Source organism: Crocodylus porosus, unplaced genomic scaffold (genome assembly GCF_001723895.1).
Source record: "Crocodylus porosus isolate Cpor-Errol unplaced genomic scaffold, CroPor_comp1, whole genome shotgun sequence".
In the NCBI taxonomy this organism is placed as follows: domain Eukaryota; kingdom Metazoa; phylum Chordata; order Crocodylia; family Crocodylidae; genus Crocodylus; species Crocodylus porosus.
The window spans coordinates 55,445,806-55,466,099 of NW_017728943.1; the positions used below are offsets into that span (position 1 = coordinate 55,445,806).

Here is a 20,294-nt window from a genome sequence, read left to right on the forward strand (position 1 = left end):
TATCTTACCATAGCTTAAACTTTATGGTATACTCTCTTCATCTTTTTATAAGTTAAATTTGCAGCTGCAGAGTTCCAGATGTTGAAATTCACTGTTGGTCTTTACCATTTTCTAGAAAACATTACAGTCTGGATACGGTTTCAGATAGATGTTTACAGCTGCACAATCTTGTTTCAGGAAAATAAATGACTGAAAAGTGTTGTTACCTTTTTTGGTAATGTCTTTTCATACGCTGACAGTTATTGTGAATGTGTGAAATAAAACTGTTAATCAGTCAAACAAATGCAGCCTAGTTTATTTGTTAAATATCTGTATATTTGTAAATTGTATGTTTTCGTATAAATCTTGTCTTAACCAAATAATTTGATCTCCCAATATTGGAATCACCTTCTATATTAGCAAAATTCTGTTGTGATCATAAGCCAAACATTGTAAGCACCTACCCCAGAATTAGGTGTTGCTTTTAAAATCATTAGTTCTGTCTTACTCATAACCAGTTATATGAATATTGGAAGAAACATCTGTACATAATTTATAAGGGGGGAAAGCTTTTTGGCTTCGGGAAGAGGAACGTTCAGTCAAGCCTGGACAAAACCAACAGTTTTCTAAAACATAGCTTTAGACTAAAAGATTTAAGAACAGGAAAAATAGAATGGTATTTAGAAAGGAGTCACTGTAAATAATAATAAAAAAGAAGTGAATTCTGTTTGTATGCCATTTCAATGCAATCTGACATCTCAGTTGTTTTTTATTCTCATTGTAGAGGCATATGCTCTTCTCCTGGAAGCAGATGAGAAGAATATGGGACTTAACTTAGTAGTTTATAACACACTTTTTAAGGCATTGCTGTCTCTGGGTGACATTGAAGAGGCCATAAAAGTGAAAACCATGTAAGTTTGTTTTTAATTTTTAATTTATTTTTAACTTCCCATCTATTTCAGTTAAGTCTCAGCTTCCTCGTGAAAACAGGTTACAATGAGGTTGATTCAGTTAGAAATTGGACCTCTAAAGGCATCTTTGTAGTTATGGGTAGTGCATATTGTCAGCCATTATTACCTACTACTTGTGGCTGGCTGGTTCCAGAAGTCCGTAGATGAGTCTCTCAGTACACTATAGTGCTTTTTAGTACCCTAGCATGTCTTTGCAGACTTAGTTGGGTTGGAAGTAAACTTTAAGTTATGTGTTAGCATTTCCTTTGACTGCTGAATATAACTTTTGTGCCCCAGTATCATCTGCCAGCAAGGGCTATAAGAAACCAGACCTTTTAATAATACAGTATAACCTCATAAATCGAGCATGCTCGAGACTGAGCACCTGCTGGATGTTTGAAAGTGCCAGATTTTTGAAACCCAAGCAGCGGCCGGTACTGCTCTTTATAGCTGGGGAGTAAACGTTGAATAAATCTGGTTCAAACCTGTTGTAGGTAAATTTGTAGTCAGGAGACCCAAGTTTAAATTTCTCTTTGACAATGGGTAGGAGGCTAACTCATTCTAATAAATTTTACCTCCTAAATTAAGTATGACTAGCCATAAAAAAGGATTAAGGAGAATTGAAACCTTCAAAACAGACACTACTACATTCTTTGGCTACAACAGGAATCCTAAGGAGAGCACAGCACACGCATCTAAAAGAACATCGTGAAGTTAACTTGTATATTAATTTACAAAATTAGTTTGTACCTTAAGAGATTTAAGCTTCCTACATTAAGAAGCGCAATTAAAATGTTTCTGAATCAGTTTGACACAACATTTCAATAGTAACTGTATCTGTGCATGCCATATATCAAGGTAAATTTAAGCTCTTGTTTAAAAGTATAAAGCAGTTAAGATCTGTTAGGAAAAGGAAATGGAATCCATTTCACCTTGTGTCCAAAGTTCAGCAAAGAACAGAAATACTTTATAGATGTAAAGATGTATATATTATTTTTAAATTGAAAATGTACACTTTAAACCCCACCAGCAATATCTTACTAGAAAAAGAGATTAGTTTGAGAGTTTAAAACTCTGTACTGGAGGCTGGTAGAACAGCCCAAATGTTAGCTGATTTCTTTTAGCATGCAATTAGGAGGAAAAGGCTATAAATTCTAAATGTATTACCAGAGGTTATTTAAAGATCAGAAAATCAGGAAGGAATTGGCAAACTTCTGAGTCATGAGACCTTGCAAAATATGTGTTTCTGTCTCCTATTTAAAATAATAATTAAAAATGTATTGGCACATCTCCATTGAAATTACACAAATACTGATCAAAGATTCTCAGAATATATAATCATCAAACTGAAAATTACACAACTTTTAAAACGATGACTAGAAACAAACTGTTAAATGGGAAAATGGGAATAGGATGTAGTCCGTTCTTATTGATCAGTCCTCAAAAGTGAGTACAGCAAGGAAGCATAATTCAGAACAGCCTGCAGTACAGAACTACTGTCTATGGACACACTGTAACAAGCCTTATTGCTTAACTCTTGCTATCTTCCTTTACAAGCCTTAGATGCTTTTTATTGCAAGTGCTCTAAACTTTTTGTTTTTTTTGACAAAGCATTTTTAATGCAAGGATTAAGTCCTGATAAATTTAGTATACAGGCTGTAAAAACTATTCTATACAAGCAAATGTACTTTAAAAATGCCTAGATAATGCATAAACTACAGAATGATTGAGGGAATACGTAGTGTGTACTGTTAAGAACAAGCAAATTTGTGTATGCTTACAGTTTAGTGTATGTAGGAGTCAGTCTTACCAACCTCATTTACAAAGAGATTGCTCTTGGTAGCCTAAATGTGTGCAGTGGCCTGAAACTTGTTCATCTCCTAATATTTACAGTAAAAGATATGAAAGTTGCTGTCACTTGTTTAGACTACATCTTTTTCTTTTGTACTCTGGTTGAAACCAAATTTGAAATTTAAATAATATTTAGAAAACCTTAAAAGATTTGTATTAGTAGTAGCCTAGGCAGTATAATAAGCATTTTTTTTCCTTACAGAAAAGGATAGATAATATATTTAAATGTATATCTGGTCCAGGATAACAAAGAATGAATATTGCATTTAAAATGTGTGTATTCTGGATGCATTCTGATTTGAGACTGGAAAAGTTCTGGACTTTACTGACTTGGTCAAATCCAAGTCCTATTGTCTCCCAAAACTTATGATCTTAGATACCTTTACTGTATTTAGTCCAAGCATTTTAAACTAGAAATTTAGTAGTATTGGAATGAGGGATTAGTTTTTGTAATAGTGGCTAACATATATTTAATCACACTAAAGATTGGAAGATTGAAGCAAGTAAATCCTTTGTTATATGTAATTTACTGTCTCATGCTTGAATTGTTGACTTAAGGGCTTTGACAGATGGGGCAAAGAAAAAAGCGGAACTGAGCAATGGGTGCTTAGGCAGGGATTAAGAGGATTGGTTGGGAGAGAAAGAAAATCCTGAGTCCAGTGACTGCATTTATGCACCCTGGAGGCTGTAAGTGACTGAGAGGATAGTCATATTGTGTACTCTCTGAAGGATTTTCTTGGGATTGATGAGAATAATTTAGCAATGACCCTGCTTACCTCCCAATCCGCTCAGCACATAAGTTCAAGTAGGTAGGCTGCTCAGTTGTTTGCCACAAGATGATCAGTGAGGTTTATCTTGATTGCTGATATGGCAAATGGCAATGTCCCTTTTTCACTAGTGGAGATTTGGTAATCTAAAAATGAACCTTTATAAAGTTATCTTGATATATTAAAACTGTGTCTAAATTTCATCAGGAATTAGGACATTCTGTAAAAATAGATGCGATTGCTGGTTAGTCTATCTGAAAGCATACACATTACTTTTCCAGAAAAGCTTTAACAATATTATTAAAGCAAAGTTCTTTCACTGTAGACACAGGAAGTTTTTGCATTACAGGAGGTGCAGAATTGATAGGTGAAGTTTAATTTTAACATGGCAAAGGAAGATGATTTAGTATGTTCAGTTTAAAAACTGTATACATCTAGATGACAGAAATCTGAAAATTAATCAACCAAATGATATGGTGTTAGTTCATAATATGCTTTAGTTTATATTTAAAATATACAGCGCTGAAAATAAATGTTTCATTTTTATTGCTGAAAGAATAGTTTTACATTTTATAATTATGGTGACTGTTGAAAAAAGGAGAAAAAGTATCCAGCTTAGGATACAACAGAACAATGCAGGGCATGCAGTTATTTTAGTCATCTAATATGTCAGCATTCAAGAATCTAAACCGATTGTTTAAAAAAAATCTTTTACTTTGTTTCTTTTGTTGCTCATTTCCAACTTTGTCATCTGTCAGAATGAAAAAAAAAATTATCCTTCTATAACCATTGACAGGATAACACAAAAGCTGTCTCCAGGTCGATATTTTGCAGCAATATTTTTAACATACGAACAGTAGTTTTTATAATTTCACCTTGGTGCTCAACCATTTATTATCGTATCAGAAGCATGTCAGTAATTCCTTTCTAAATGTCTGCTTCTTTTAGCGCTGAGACCCACATCAAGAGCTTCAAGCTGAACACTACTGCCAGCAGCCGCCTCATCACAGCGCAAGTTAGGCGGGATTATTTGAAAGGTATGTCACAATGCTTGACCTTTACGTCACATTAATGCCTCTGCAGATTTTTCTTGTAACGCCCTTCGAATACTTGGATAAAGGAGTCCATTTAGCAAATTACCTGCTTATCAAGAGCCTTTTGTGGTAGCTGAGAGACGTAAATTACTGTACATGCATTTATAATACAGCTTGAATATGAATGTACTTGTCATTTGACCACTTAGTCCAGTTTCCATTCCATTTAACACAAGATGGGTTTTCTTAAGATGAATCACAGCTCTTCAGACATGCAAAATTTGTGCTCCAGAACGAGAGAAAGTACAGGCTTTCAAGTGCGTTAAAATTCACAGCACAAGTCATTTTGCTTTGGAAATTAACATACTTTAGAGCATCTGAAACAATTCCCAGCAGTTGCTTCTTGCATATTGTGTTGGTTGTATGAGATACCAAATGAGTTAAATTGAGTGTTAAATGTGCATGATTGTGCACCAAATGATTATAATATTGATTTAAAAACCTAATCAAATACTTTTTAATAGTTCACAATACCAACAGTAATAAAATATGCGTTGTGTTTTTCTTTCCTTTTTAATTTAACGTTTATAAGATAACAACAAAAATGGTGGCTGAAGGACACACAAGTGAAACAAGATGGTGGACAACTTAATCACTGTACCACTTTCAGATCTTCAGTATTAATTGTTTGTCACATTTAGTTTTGTGGTATTCAGATACCTGAAAGTTGCTGATGCATCAAAACAGAATAACTAAATCTAAAGCTTGTCAATGTTTTTCTAAGCATATGGCTACTAAGAAGTACTAGTATGATGCTAATAGAAAATATGTATGTAGTTTCAGTAGTATTCTAAAACACCCAAACTAAATACAAACAGATATTTAAATAAGACTTGTTTTATTTTAATCTGAAAAGCTGGGAAACTCAGATTTGCACCTGCTATTCCATCCTTAGTGTTATTCATTCCATTGTGTATTCATTTTCTACCACACAACCAAGTTACAGCATCCATATTAAAATGCTTCTACAGTAACTTAAATATGTTATTTCATAACAAGGTTTCCACTAGCTTTCAAATCATTTTTCATTTGGTATCGTTTGTAACACTTTCTGTGACATTCCTTCCAGGTGTCCAATCATCAATTCAAAATCAACATGTTGAAATGGCACTTATCCTCTTCCCCATCTTTTAGTACTACTTCTATTTGTTGACAGTTCTTCATCTGTAGTCACCCAAGTCTTCAAATATTGCCTTCTGTATTTCTCAGTCTGGCATGTTACTAAATTTTGTTCATTCTTCCGTTTTTGTAATCCTGCTGCTGAAAGCTAGGTGCAGTTTCCAGTTTAAAATACTGTTTTTGTACAGCCTTGGAAAAAAACAATAATTTACATTAAACAATTGTACATTGGTTACAACTTTCAGGGTTGGTGATCACTTTGAATACGCTTGAAAATTTTCATGGATCACAGACGGCAGAGGTCATTTCTTTTTGTGAATTTTCTGTTGCAGATTTCCAATCTGATTTACATTCTGGATATGGTTTCAAAATTTAAACATAAAAGTAAATTTGGTAAATACCTATTTCATGAATAGAATTATGTGTACCTCATGGTCTTTTACTTCTTATCAGTCTTTTACTTCCTTTACCTCTTCCCACCCTTCGTTTTCTGTTTTTAAAATGCCATCTGAATCTGTAATAAATATTTGTATCTTTGGGGGAGCCTTAAAATGTATGATTTGCTTCTAGCAACAGCACCCTTTAGTAAGAACAAAGTCATGTTGGATTAAAAAACAGTACAGGAGCTTCCTTTTGTGCAAGTGCAGGTTGTAGAGAAAATGAAACTATGAGTTAAGGTAAGATATTAAAATACCACGGGGGGTTTCTAAAGAGAGAGAGTACACATGCCTGCACTCCTGAATATTGAATACTCAACCAAGACCTGAAATTAGAAATGCAGTCAATGTAAGTAAGTTTCTTTAGGCTTAGTCACCAGAATCTCCATACAGAATACTTACGTTGTCACGTAGCAGCATTTCAAAATTTGTGCAATTTTGGACTCTTTCTATAATGTCCTGTATTTGAGTAAGTCAGTAAAGCAACATCTGATCAGTTAAAGAACTATGCAGTGCTGGCAAGGAGGCGGCAAAATGTAAAATAGCATGCAGTTCAATTTAGGTTTCAAGAACCTTGTCCCTTAAATCTTTGTTTATGGTTTTCCAAACAAAAAGGAAAATGAAATGGGAAGAGGGCTTCCTGTGGAGATTAGGCATACAACACTGTATGTTTGTCCTTCCTTTACAAGAGATGGTGTTTGGGTTGTGGGAAGACTACTATCTGTACAGTAGACCTAAATGTTAATGCTTCACAGTTCAAGTGGGTGCCTGTTATATTAAAAGTATTACCCCTTGGTGGTATTTGTGACTAATCCTGCCTGTGGTGGTAAGGAGTGAGAGGTTTTTACCAGAGCGACATATCATTATGATTTTTCTTATGTGTAATGTAAATTGACAAGCTTTATAGTTTATAAAAATTAAAATGGCTATAGCTGGAATGTATGTGTGCAAGGGTGGTGGGTTGGTTCATTTGTTTTTGCAGTTGACTATTAATTTATTATTGAAGACCAAAGATTTTGATTTTCAAAGTCGTCTGTTGATGTGGTCAATTGCTATCATTTTTAGGTAGCTGTTGCAGTAGCTGTCCAGTTTATACTCATAACTATGAGATGGCTGCTTCATTTTTTACACTCTTGTGTATGCTGATCTATATAGTCTTATTTGATAAATCTTTGTATAGCGTGTTAAAAATGTGATTCTTGGACTTAAGCAAGTTCCCACCTATGATGCTCTTCGTATTATCTCTGCAAGGGTATGCAATATCTGTTAAGCAAGTTCATGTACTAGCAAAGACTGGTTACAAGTTGTTTTTGAAAAGCAGGTTGAAAATTGTATAGGTATAATGCTTAATTTATAATGTTGTTTTCCTTGGATTTGATGTCTAGAAAATACTATGTTGGTATCTTGTCAGGAATTTTTACTAAACAAGTTCCCAGGGTCTTTATTCTTTATTTATGTACACATTTTAACTTTAGCAGGTTTAGTGAGAGACTGCAGTTAGTGTGCTTGGGTGTATTTGTGGTTTTACTACAATATCAACCTTACATGCTTTTATTAAAAAACAAATTGCAGTAGGATCTTTTTCTAAACTGACATCTTAATTTTTTCTCCTATTTTCATCCCAACTAGATGCTGTAGAAACTCTAGAATCAGTCCTTCAAAAGAATGTGTTTCCTTCCCAAAGCAGTATTTATGTACTCATTCAGACTCTGGCTAGGAAAGGAGATCTGAAGAGCATACATGCAGTTGAGAAGATGGTGAAAACTCTGGCAGGTTCACTTTCTTTACATCCTATGCTTTTCATCAACAGCACTTTAATAGCTCACATCATGAAGTAAGTCCTTGTATAAAAGAAATAATCCCAATCTTACAGGGGGAGAAAGCATGTTGTTGCTGTTGTACGCACTGAAGTACAAACGCTGTTTCCCTTCATTGAAGTTGAATGGATGTTAGAAATCTGGCCAAATTGGCTGCTGTTCAGGTTTCTTTTGCACAATGGAAGCTGGAGATCTTTAAAGAAACATAAGTGAGGATTGATACTGGTTGGGAGAACTTTGAGAACTGGTTGGGAAAAAAAGTCTGTGTACTTATCCAGCTCTATCTGTCTAAATTCATCAAGTAATTTTAGATGGCCATGATTTGTCTCAGCTGTTTTGCATAGTGCTACAGTGCTCCAGTTAGGGATCGATCCAAAAACCCTTGAATTCTGCATACTGACTTAGGGAATAAATCAACAACTCTCTTGCCCATTGTAGGTAGTATGCATTTTGCAGTTTATGTATGCACCTGCACAAATGCACATGTGCAGATGAATGGCAAATTTATTGGCATGTACAGTCCCAGTTGTAGATTATATTAGTTTGGCCATTCCAGGTATTGTAATAAAAATAGCAGGGTTGCATGTAAATAAATTGTTTTAAGTTTTGCTATTGACCTGTTTTTCATTGATGTAAAATCTTCAGGAAGAGTATAAAAATATATTAGCTACTATTTTATGTAGCTACAATTCCCATCATGTGAATTGTCTCCAAAGTTCATATTCTTAAATTCAGATTTATAGCTCTATGCCACAGTCTGTTGTCTTGAAATCTTTGAATTTGAGCAGTTTTATATGTGAAGTAAAATAACAATTTGTATAAGTGTAAGGGAGAAGTCAGGGAAACAGGGTTTTGCTGCATCCTTCTCTCAAACAGGATGTTCTTCTACATGTCTGTGTAAATGCCATATATTTAGTCTAAATTTTAAATGCTTGCAAAAATGGGATAAATCAGTATATACAAACTATGAGGATATATCATCATGTGCGCCTCTTTATTACAAGTAATGTGGTATTAACATATTAGGCTGTGTGAAAAGGCTTCTTTTTCAACAGCATAAATCATGGATCTCAAGCATATTTTAACAAGCCTTACAGCAGCTGGACACACCACTGTTGTCCCCCTCCTCTACCTGTAGCGTGTTAGGGTGCTATCCCTTGTAGTTGTGCTACAGGGATGATTCTGTAGTTTTAGTAATACCTTAAACAAGGATTTATATGGGAAGGTTTGGATGGGGATGCTCCTGCCTCAGGCAGGGGGTTAGACTAGATGACCTCCAGAGTTCTCTTCCAGCCCTACTTTTCTATGATTCTGTTGTCTCTCTCTTCTTTCAGTACTAACCTGTTTCTGTTAAATAGGGCTTTATTGTTCCAGAAGCCACAAGTTATGGATATTTTAAATGCATATTATAGACTGGAAAAGAAATTTTGGGATAAGGGTTTCAAACTCTTTCCAGTTATTTTTAAAATACAGAAACATGCTGTATTTCTTCTGTCCTTGACAAAGTTTTTTAAGCTCATATTTTAAAAAACAACACCCACACCTTAAATGAATCTTTAGATTAGGCTGTTAGAAGTTTTGTCATTTAAATTTTTTTGGAACTCTGGAAATAGACTCAGCACTTTTAGGAGTACTGTTGTTCATGCGTTACTTCATTAATGCATGCTGTGTTGTGCTTTACGGTAGATAAATGTAGAGTATAGACAAAGGGATTAAACCAGTTACTTCTAGTATCATTTTTTGCATCTAAAAAGGTGGCTATGAAAAATTCAGGTAAATAATTTAATATTCTAAAAAATACTCGTTAGAGTTTTCTGAATTAATTATTCAAATACCATCCCTTAATGTTCTAGTTTTACCTTTTAGGTTTCCAGACCCATTTTAAGTAACTAACCAGCAGTCATCTTTGTTTAATAAAAAACAGCATTCATGTCAGAGTTACTTAGGCATTGTACAGGTCAAAGTTCAATGCAGAAAGAAATTCAGTTACTGCTGATTTTATTCATTCAGCCATAAATCTGTTTCACTTTGTGGTGTTACAGTATCTGCATGAATGGAGTCATAGGTACTTTTAACATTGCTGCTATGTGTAATATTAATGTAGAAAAATAAAACATTTATGCACCTGCTTCTGGTTTTAGAGTTTTAACATTACTAACTAAACCAATACAACTTTTTTTTTCCCCCTAGCAATAACATTGATGCTGCAGTGGAACATATTGAGTCTCTGTTTACCACAGCATCGCAAAATGCTGATTCATTATCATCTATAAATATATATCCTGTATTTAGAATTGTATTGAAAAATGAACTACAGCCAGCTTTGGACAAATGTAAGTTAATTATAGTAGTATTTGAATTTAATGGATAAATAGAATCACAGTTAAAAATTAATGCATACAAACCCTGCCTTAATCAACCAAAATCATGTCACAGAAGTTTATTTTGTAAAAGTGAATTTTTAATGAAAGGAATTCCTTCCTTACCTGTCATTCTGTAGTAAGTACTATGGCAGACCGGCTGGCCAGTCAGTTTGGAGCCTATGGACCTGTCACAGATCTCTTCCTGGAGTATGTAAAAGCAGAAAAAGTGGATGATGCCAAGTTTCTACTAGAGGTAATCGTGTACTAAGAGAAATAGTAGCTCTTAGAGCTTTTCATATTGAGAAATTGTCAAACATAGGTACATGTTAAAGGGCAGTGTTCAGAGTGCACTGGGGCTTTAGTGCATGTCAGTTACCAAAGGAAGTAATGGTTTATTGTTCTGTATTGTGAAATTTCCTAGAACAGGGAAAAAGGGACCATCTCATCTTTTTCACACGTGGTCAATTACATAGCAGTCATGCCTTGCAAACAGCCTCCTTTTGATTTCTCACTTTGGTTTTTGCAGTGCTTTTTTAAATACTGCGTATCTCTAGTGTTGGAGTTAGTAAGCAAAAAGTGGGCAATGTTTGCTTTTCAAGTGCACCATCACATTTGACTACTCAAACATTTCAAATGTATTCAAGGCTCATTAAAGGCTGAATTTGCTTTCTATTCACTTGTGTGTCCGAGGCATTTTAAATGACAAATGCAGGTCCCTGTGGCCCAAAGTCTCAACTAAATTAGCAATCTTCAAGGAATGTGACGACTGCATTCATGCCATTTTAACACTGCTAAATATAAAGCTGAGCCAAATGTAGAATGAACTGTGGGTGATAAGAGCTGCCACTGGCAGTGTACACAAACAGCCTCAGACAGGGAGTCTCTTCCCAGCAGGTGGCAGTCAAACAATCACAGTGATCCTGCAGATTGCTGTGTTTGTGTAGACTCCCTGCGTCAAATTGAGGCCTGTTACCAATTTCTGATAGTAAATAGTGCTATATTCACTTACAAGCTCTTAAGTGTTTTAAGCAATACAAGGAAAGAACAACCTCTGCTTTATTCATCAGAGGTTTTTATGAAATTCCAAATCTAGTTATTTTAACAGGAAGGAAAACAGTGAAATTGATTCTGTGACTGATACTATAGAATTATGCATATTATTTGCATAGAGTATCATTTTTGTATTGTATTACTTGCATAACTAATGTCTGGGCATTTTTTCAAATGTGTGTGATAAACTTTAAAGTCTTCTCCTCATAAGAAGTGTTTGTGTATATTATTCAGAATTCTGTATTAGAATAGAGCCATTTTTAAAAAAGAACTATTGTACTTTTTACATGCATTTCTATCTGATTACGCAGGGAAATTGATGAACTCAGAACCAGAGTTGTGCAAAGACAAGTTTTATGTACTTAAAAATAAGTCTCATTATTGGTAGAATCCTAAAATTCCCAGATAGAAATTATGGCCAGAACTATAGTTGAACGTTATTTTAAAGTATTTGAAATAACCAAAATACAAAAAAGTTATGTAACAGAAAAATGCTAGCTTTTGGGAAGGTAGGATTTAAAAACATTTACTGCTAATTGGTTATTGTCAGTTTAGATTTTTTTACTTTGTGTGTGATTATAAATGTCTTTTGAAAGTCAATGGAAAATATATCTGAGATTGAAACGCATCTGCACAAGTAATCCTCAAGTAATGTAGTTCATACACAGCAAAAAGAAATTGAGCAATATCCTTATGACATTCAAAAATGAAAAGTACAGAGTAATCAGAGAGCATAAATGCTGATTCTTCCTTCTTGTAATGTCAGATAATGTTAGTAAAACTATTTATTCTTCTTGTTTTTTCAGTGCTGCCATTGATGCCTTTTAGACAGTTTCATGTAGTTTTTATAAGGAAGAAAATTATATGATATAGGAAAAGTTTACCTAAACATTCTTTTCTAGCCTTTTCAGTTTTTTGGTGTACCATATCTTTATAACAAAAATAATTTTCTTTTTTTCCTTTCCTTTTGTAAAATACTAATATATGTATCTTTTTTATTTTTGATTTATTTATTTATTTATTTTAATGCCTGGGCCAGGTACAGACATTATACCTCTACCAGTACCAGTATTCGGAAACCGGTCTATACTGCTAACAGAACAGAGGTTCAGCACACACGGCAGGCCTATACTTGTAACCAAACAGAAGTTTGGCGCACACAGACTGATTTAGAAGTGGTGGAACCCAGTCTAAGAATTGCCACCCTGCACCAGAGAGCTAATGTGTGTTCTGTTTGCTGTCAATCTAAACAACACGGCTTACAGAAAACCACATAACTTATATTGAGTCCGCTGCTGGTTTTTTGAATGCCTATACCTAGCCTTAAAGAACTTTGAGGTCGTGGAGTGGTAGTAGGTGAGGACAGGTACCAGTAGCAATAGTATTGCAAGTTCCTTCACAGAATGCTTTTGCACTGTGTATCAGCCCACTAGAATTAAGTATTTCTAGTTAGCAGGTGTACAAACTAATGTTTTTGACTATAACATTCGTTTTGTGGGTATACCTACGTCCCAAAGTATTTGTTCCTACTGTTCATCTCCCTGTTGACAGAATGTTTGCAAAACTTAGAGCCTGCATTTTAAAAAGTATACTTTTATGCTCTATCTATAATGAGGATAAACTATAATATTGTCTTGCAAGTTTGGTTTTTACAGTAGTTAGTAAAATGGGATAGACACCTGATTTATCTGGTTTGTCACAAACTTTTTTTTTAACTTTTGTGTCTCTCTCTGAAGCCCTGGCTGTCTGTCGCAATGAAAGCCTTTTATAAAATAGAGAGATTGAAATCAGTCCTTTTGTATGCATAAGTGTAGGTAATTATACTTTAAAGAGAACTTGCTTTGTACATTTTAATTTTTATAAAGAAACGAGCAGTTATCTCCCTGACACCTTATTAAATGTATAATTAACCTTATGATCCCTGGCTCACTTGTGAATGCTTGGCAGTATAATTGGAGAGGAATAGTATTTCTTTTTTTCTTTCTTCTGCAGTCCTAAACCTCATTTCTATGGGATGTTGAAACATTAGTTTAATTTTTTCCTCTTTCCTTTTAAACAAACTTCATGCTTACCATGTCAAGGACAGCATTTTCAAAAGCTTGCTGTGGCAAGTACTTGTTTTCATTTTTCAGGTATTTCTAATTAATGGTCAGTTGTTAGGCCTCACTACTAGGTAATGATGTATTACTCTTTTATTGTGAACCTTTATAATTGGAAATGTTCACCTAAGCCAATGTGTTTATCAAGCACTTTCTCATTGCTGCTATTTTAATTTTCCTTTTTTTTTTCTTTTTTAAAGAGGTATGGTGCAATAGCTGAACAAAAGGAAAGACTAATGGCTTTCGTTACTAATCGAACAAACGAGGTATTATCATTTGCTTGCATATAATTAAATATATTAGCAATATCTTTATTTAATCGGCCCTCAATAGTAATTTTCAGATCTATTTAGACTTTATAGCACTTGTACAGCAGAATTTAACTTTCTCAAACAGCAAGTGAGTTGAGCCAAAGTGTGATAATAGTGTTACTCACCTGTATTGTTTAAAACTCCAGTTAAACACACATTGTTCTTTTATGTACAGTATTGACAGCCTTAACATTTACACTCAGAAACACTTTTATCTGTAGAATGCACTGCACTAGGAGACCAGTTCGCTGTATAGAGTATTTTAATGTGCATGGCATTTTACAGGAAATAGAGAAGGTTGTAATTCCGTATCCGGTTTAGCTTAACAGTTCTTCTGTTTTCATTGTGTTTTAGTTTCTATAAATTCACACATTTATTGTGATGTCTGCTTAGCCCAGTTCAAGTCTGCTTTCTGTACTATTATCAGTGGACACGTTTTCACTCTGAAAACCTGAGTATATTATTATGCTAGCTGCACTGTAAGATTACAAGCTAGCTACAATACCAGTCATCACACGATGAGATGATGTGTTAGGTCTGCCTTTAAAGGACACATTTCAAATTGAGGAACGTCGCTTTTGTGCATATGCTGTTTTGAGCATGCACACCTATTCCCCATCATTTCAGATGTCCCCAGTATTAAAAACATGAAAGTTAAAAAAAATTAAAATTAAAGTTGGAGCTTTTTTACAGGAAACAAGCAGCAAGAGCAGGCTGCATTTATATAACAAGTAAAATAGGTACATTTGCTGATAATGAAAATGGAAATTTCTTCATATTTTAGGTCAGAGAGTACAAAGGGTAATATATATATTAATTCAGTTTCTGGTATGTGGGTTTATTCAAAAGTGCATTTTTTATATAAGTGCTCTTAGTATTATTCGAAGTTGTTTAACACAAGAGACTACTGATTGTATTTGGATATAAGATTTTATTTGGTTTATAACATAATTTTGTTTGTTTTTAATTCTAGTTATTGGCTATTTCCTAAATCCATGTAGCAGCACTTTTAGCACTCACCTATAGACCCCCTTAAACCAGTAGAAGTTGCTGATTAACTCTGCATTTTTTAAAAGTGGGGATATAATCCTGGCACCATCAGTGTCTGACAGCACTCCCATTGACTTAAACACCAAAAGAACTGAAACAAAAAATCTGTTTTAAGCTCTCCTTTTTTGAAAATATCCCACATTTTTTCTTGCTGTAAAGAAAGTTAATCTATATCTAGTTGAAAATCCACTCCTATAAAAAAAATGTATCTGAAAGATTCAGAAATAATGGAAATATCGTTGCCAGAGTTAGAATAGTCTGACCCTTTTCTTTAAGATTTAAAGCAGCAATACAGCTTACTTTGTCTTTAATTTCCTAGGCGAAGAGCATTGAAAGGCTTCTAGATCTGGTTCGTGACAGCCTAGAAATGAACACTGTATACAACTCACTCATGGACAAATATGGTAATATATTGCATCCAGAGTTGTTGGTTTAGTAAAGTCCAATTCTGAAGCCTTTCGAAATGTCACAGAAGACCTCGAAACACTGGGGGCAGCAAAATTCTGCTGTGCCGGAGGGAAGTTGGAGAGAGATGACACTGAGGAGCCCATCTAAGGGCATGACATGTTTGAGATGACAGTGAGGAGCCCATCTAAGGGTTTTTTGCTTATTCTGCATTCAGAGGTTCTGTCTACTGTAATAGTCGCCTTTACAAGGACAGTGGCCCATGTGGTGATTGGAAGAAAGTAACCAGTGGCTCCATAAACCAAAACCTCTGTGGAGGAATAGATGCTACTGTAAAATAGTGTGCATGCTTATGTGGCTTCATAGGAGCAGAAAGAGTCATTCTACAAATCTTTCTAACCAGGGTTTTGCAAATGGGTCATACTGTCACTGCAAGTTATAAAATTGTAGGTGAATCCCATTAGTTCTATTGCTAGCATGCTGTGAACTTTGGGAACATTATAATTACTCTAAAATGTTTGCAAGTTGGTGCTAAAGTTAAGCTTCTGGGTGCCTCACTATGTACTTAGCTAAGTAATCTGATTTTTTCCAAGGTGTTGGAAAAACTCTTCACACTATTGAAGGTGATAGAGAATCGCAAGTGCTTAGCATCTCCTGAAAATTGAGCCACCTGTTTAAATTTTTTCCGGCATCAGTGAACTTTTAAATGCCAGGGCGTGAAGTCCCTGTGGCTAGAGCCCAAATCCAAGTTTTTCATCAATCTGCAGGAAGTCTTGCAAAATCCTCTTCATCCAGTGCAATTTTTATTGCACAAATATAGAAGTGCTAGTTTCCTTGGTATTAGGCACCATGATAAATAGTTGGCAAGTCTGTTTTGTGCCAGGGCTAGTGTTTTTGAGAGAGTTTGGCAGGAATATAGGTCACAGCTTCCCATGAAAGCATTGTTTTCTATGCTGAAAGGAGAGTGAGTATAAATTATCACAGACATTTCCAGCTGTGAACAAGTAAGGGGGCGTTCATTCCTTTTGTCTGAGAGATGTGATCCTGCTCCAGGACTGGATTCTCACACGTGGCAAAAATATTCCTTAAACTACTTGTCTTCCAAGAATAGAGCATTATCAAGCAGAATTTCAATGGTGTGGTCCATTAAATACAATCTGAGTGTTAGATCTGCCTCTTTCTCTCTTATTTTTTATACAATAGATGCTTCTATTTTAGAGAGAGAAGTAGTTAACAATTTCTGTTATACTTTCATTAAACCATCACTTTGTGCAGGTTTTGTAGCCTCCCACATTTACGAAGAAACTCATCCACTTGCCAGGTGTGAGTGGGAAGCTTTTTCATAGTGAATATAGAGCCCTAAGCGCTACATTTTGAGGGAATTCAAGCCTTAAAAAAAAAAAAAATTTTGTAGTGCTCACGTACACCTGCAAGTACATTTCTGAACCTGCAGAGACCACTCCATTTTCTCTGTTACTCTCAAGTCTCCCACACAGCCACACAATGAATATAACCAGACTGAACAGTTTCACTGCTGTTGAAAGCTTATGCATAACAGCAAAACAGTCGAGAATGGTTTTAATTTTATTCCAAATAGAGGAGAACTAGAAAATAAGAGGCAGACAGAAAAACAGAATAGCAAATATATTCCATTCTTGTCCTCTTTCTTCTCTGTTTTATGTCTCTCCCAGTTTAGAGGGAAAAGTAAAACTCCCTCCTATCAGCAGCTGGAGAAGAATGGAGTTTCAAATTTCTAAGAAATGTGTTGGCTAGAACCTGACACAGATAAAGGAAGCAAATTATCTGATATCCAGCTAAACATCTTGATCTCCTAAACAATTGACCTTTCAACAAACAGTCTTAGGAATACTAATGGCTTAACAATGGACTTGCTGTGTTGGTAGGATGGAAGGACTCAACTATGAAGCCTGAAGAAAAATTTGCACTTTTTGTCCTTGTCTTTGTCAGGCTTGCAACATATAGCCGTCTGACTGGACACCCAGGCACTTCACCTATACCTTGTCACAACTGGGCAACAGAGGGAAACTGTGGTGGGCCATTCTAGTCCTCTAACAAAAAAAGTTACCAACCCCTGGCTTAATGTAACTGGCTCCCGTACTTTGTGGTCACTTAATACTTATATTCAGAAATTCTGAAAGGTTCTAGGTTCTGCTTTCAGTAACATACCTGTAGCGTGAGAGGTATAGTGTGTATGGAAGTGATACTCCTGCCTGGCTGGCCTATCAAAGATAGTCATACTATTGCAACTGACCATTAATGGAGGTTCTTCTAGGGTTAAGTTGTAGATGTATTCTACATATCAAATGCAGTTTGTGTCTGTCTGCATGTGTGTGTGCATCTTTTTATGGTGGGCCTGTACCTTTGGAAAGGACTAAGTTCAGCAAAAATTCTGGTTCCTGTTGCCACACTGACTTGCATCAGAAAGTGAGTATACTTTAGGGCTGTGAGAAGCTTCAGTAGCTGATTCGATTTGGAGGAGATCTGGCCTGATTTGGGGACCAAATCTCTGAATCCAAATCAAATAGGGAGATTAATTAAAAGTTCGTAATCAATTCAAAGCATCCAAACCAATTTGGAAAAGCTTTGGAAAAGATTTGGCTGGTTCAGAGATTCGGCCATAGAGAACAGGCAGCTGACACAGCTACTTCCAGCTGGTAAATCTGTTGGGGGAGGGAAAAGTGGTGTGGGGGAGAGAGGGATTAGGTCTGGGACAAGCTGCCCAGCCAGGGAGAAGGGCAGGGGGTGCAGGATGCGGGCGCAGCAGCGCTGAGAGCGGGAATTTTGCCCTGCTGTGCCACTTGCTCAGCCGGGGCAGGTTATGGGTGTGGCTCAGTCCAGGCAAGAGGGGGCAAGCGGCAGCAGGGCATAGACCCTGCTTCCCAGCACTGCCACTGGCAGGCAGAGGCAGGGCAGAGCCCCCACTCCCAGTGCTGATGCGGGCACGGCAGTGCTGGGAACAGGGTTATGCCCTGCTGCCACCCAAAGTGAGCTGCGCTTGCATTGCACCCCTCCACCGCCAGCTGGGCAAGCAACAGCAGGGCATAGCCCCCATGGCTCACCTTGCTGGGGTAGAGCCAGGCACAGCCAGAGGAGCCGTGGGAGAAGCCCCCATGGCTGCCTTGCCCAGCCCCATCTACCACCTAGCCCCAGCATCCCAGCACTTTTTTTTAAAGCCCTATACTCAACAGCTCTGGCAGTGGGGATCAGGGCCTCTGAGGGCTCGTGGCAGAGCGCCCTCCCCACACAACAACACACACACACAGACGGACACAGATACCCCCACTCCCACCCCCACCCCACTGGTGCAGCGTGGCTTGTCAGGGCACCACGTGCTGTCTGGGAGCTGGGTGGCTCCACCTGTCAGCCAGAGCTTGCTACTGCTCAGCCCCAGTTCCCAGACAGCACACAGTGCCATGCTGAGCTGTGCTGTATCCGCATGATGTGACAGCTGACACCTGAGTGCCAAGAAGTGGGGGCGATCCCTGCTGCCCAACGCTGTGCTGTGGAGCTCTGCCATGAGTGCCCAGAGGACCCAATCACCATGGCTGCAGCTGATGAGTGTGGGGCTTGAGGGCAGGGGGAAAAAAAGCCCCATATTTACCAGCTCTAGCAGCAGGGATTAGGACTTCTGGGCACTCATGGCTGAGCCCCCCCTGTGCAGCATGGGGCAGCAGGGATCGCCCTCCCGCCCCACTTTGCACCTGCATGGCAGCTGCTCCATGGCATGGGTGCAGCATGGGTCATCAGGGCACCATGCCCTGTCTGGGACCTGGGGTGGCTCCATGTGTCAGTCAGAGCCTGGCAGCACTCAGCCCCAGCTCCCAGGCAGCATACGATGCCCTGCCAAGTCATGCTGCATCTGCACCATGGGGCAGCTGCCGCGTGGGTGCCAGGTGGGGACAGGGGATCTATGCTACCTACCCTGCACTGCACAGGGAGGCTCTGCCACGAGCACCCAAAGACCCCAATTGCTGCTCCTGCACTTGGTGAATGTGGGGCTTTTTTTAAATGCCAGGACTAGGCTGGGACCGGGCAGGGGATGGGGATGGGTAGGGCAGCCATGGGGGCTTCTCCTGTGGCTCCCCTTTCCCAGGAAGAGGCAGGCAGCCAGAGGACCTGGAGCTGTGCCTGCCTCTCCCCAGCCAATCTGACTGAATCTCTCCAAATCAGCGCTGAATCTTCCAAAGCCGATTCAGCTGAATTGATTTGGGACAGTGATCTGAATCTCCAGATTGGCTGAATCTGAATCAAATACTTCCTTATTCGCACAGGCCTCTTATCCATGGTTCTATTCCAGGTGTCAGCAACCCCTGGCACACATGCTGAGCATGGAATGTGAGGCCATTTTGCCCTGCACGTGACCGCCAGCCCCAGCTCTGGGTAGCTGCTGCCAGCCACAGAGCCCAGGCTGCTCCCAACAGGCAGGTAGGAGGCTCCAAGCCCTGCTGCAAGCAGCCTGGGCTCCATGGTTGGCAGCAGCTACTCCAGGGGTGTGCAAAATACAGCCTGCAGGCCAGATCCAGCCCATGGGGCCCTTAAAAAATTTAGAAAATTAATATTTATCTGCCCTTGGTCCTGTCAAAAATGACAGGGCAGTAGAACCCAGGGGAAGCCTGGTGGGCTCCCGCAACAGCAGGGCCCGCCTGGCCCCGCCCCCCTCAGCTGGAAGCTCCAGCTGGGGCTTCTGGCCTGGCAGCACATGGCTGCCCCCCGCTGGAACCTCAGGGGGTAAGGTGGGAACCCTGGGCAGGGAAGGAGTCCAGGGAAAAGCTGAATGTGTGGGACAGGGGAAGTGGCCCCACCGCCTGCCCTGTGCCTAGTGGCAAGTGCTGCAGCTGCTCACAGCCCTCATGGAGCTGCCTGTGCCTGCACCAGACAGCCCTGCACAGGCTGTGAGCAGCTGCAGCAGGGAGCACCGGCCACGGGGTGGGTGGGGGGCCAGTTTCCCCTCACCCCGTGGCCGGCATTCCCTACTGCAGGC

General features: G+C 38.2%; 1 protein-coding gene across 1 annotated transcript in view; it reads left to right on the forward strand.

Moving 5' to 3' along the window:
- LRPPRC (leucine rich pentatricopeptide repeat containing) overlaps window positions 1–20,294 on the forward strand; it is a 139,156-nt gene that overhangs the window by 114,478 nt on the left and 4,384 nt on the right. Inside the window, exons 30-36 of the mRNA XM_019548566.1 lie at window positions 764–890; window positions 4,496–4,584; window positions 7,827–8,031; window positions 10,205–10,347; window positions 10,515–10,630; window positions 13,727–13,792; window positions 15,207–15,291. Coding sequence (XP_019404111.1) covers window positions 764–890; window positions 4,496–4,584; window positions 7,827–8,031; window positions 10,205–10,347; window positions 10,515–10,630; window positions 13,727–13,792; window positions 15,207–15,291 — 831 coding nt within the window. The remainder of the gene's footprint in view (window positions 1–763; window positions 891–4,495; window positions 4,585–7,826; window positions 8,032–10,204; window positions 10,348–10,514; window positions 10,631–13,726; window positions 13,793–15,206; window positions 15,292–20,294) is intronic.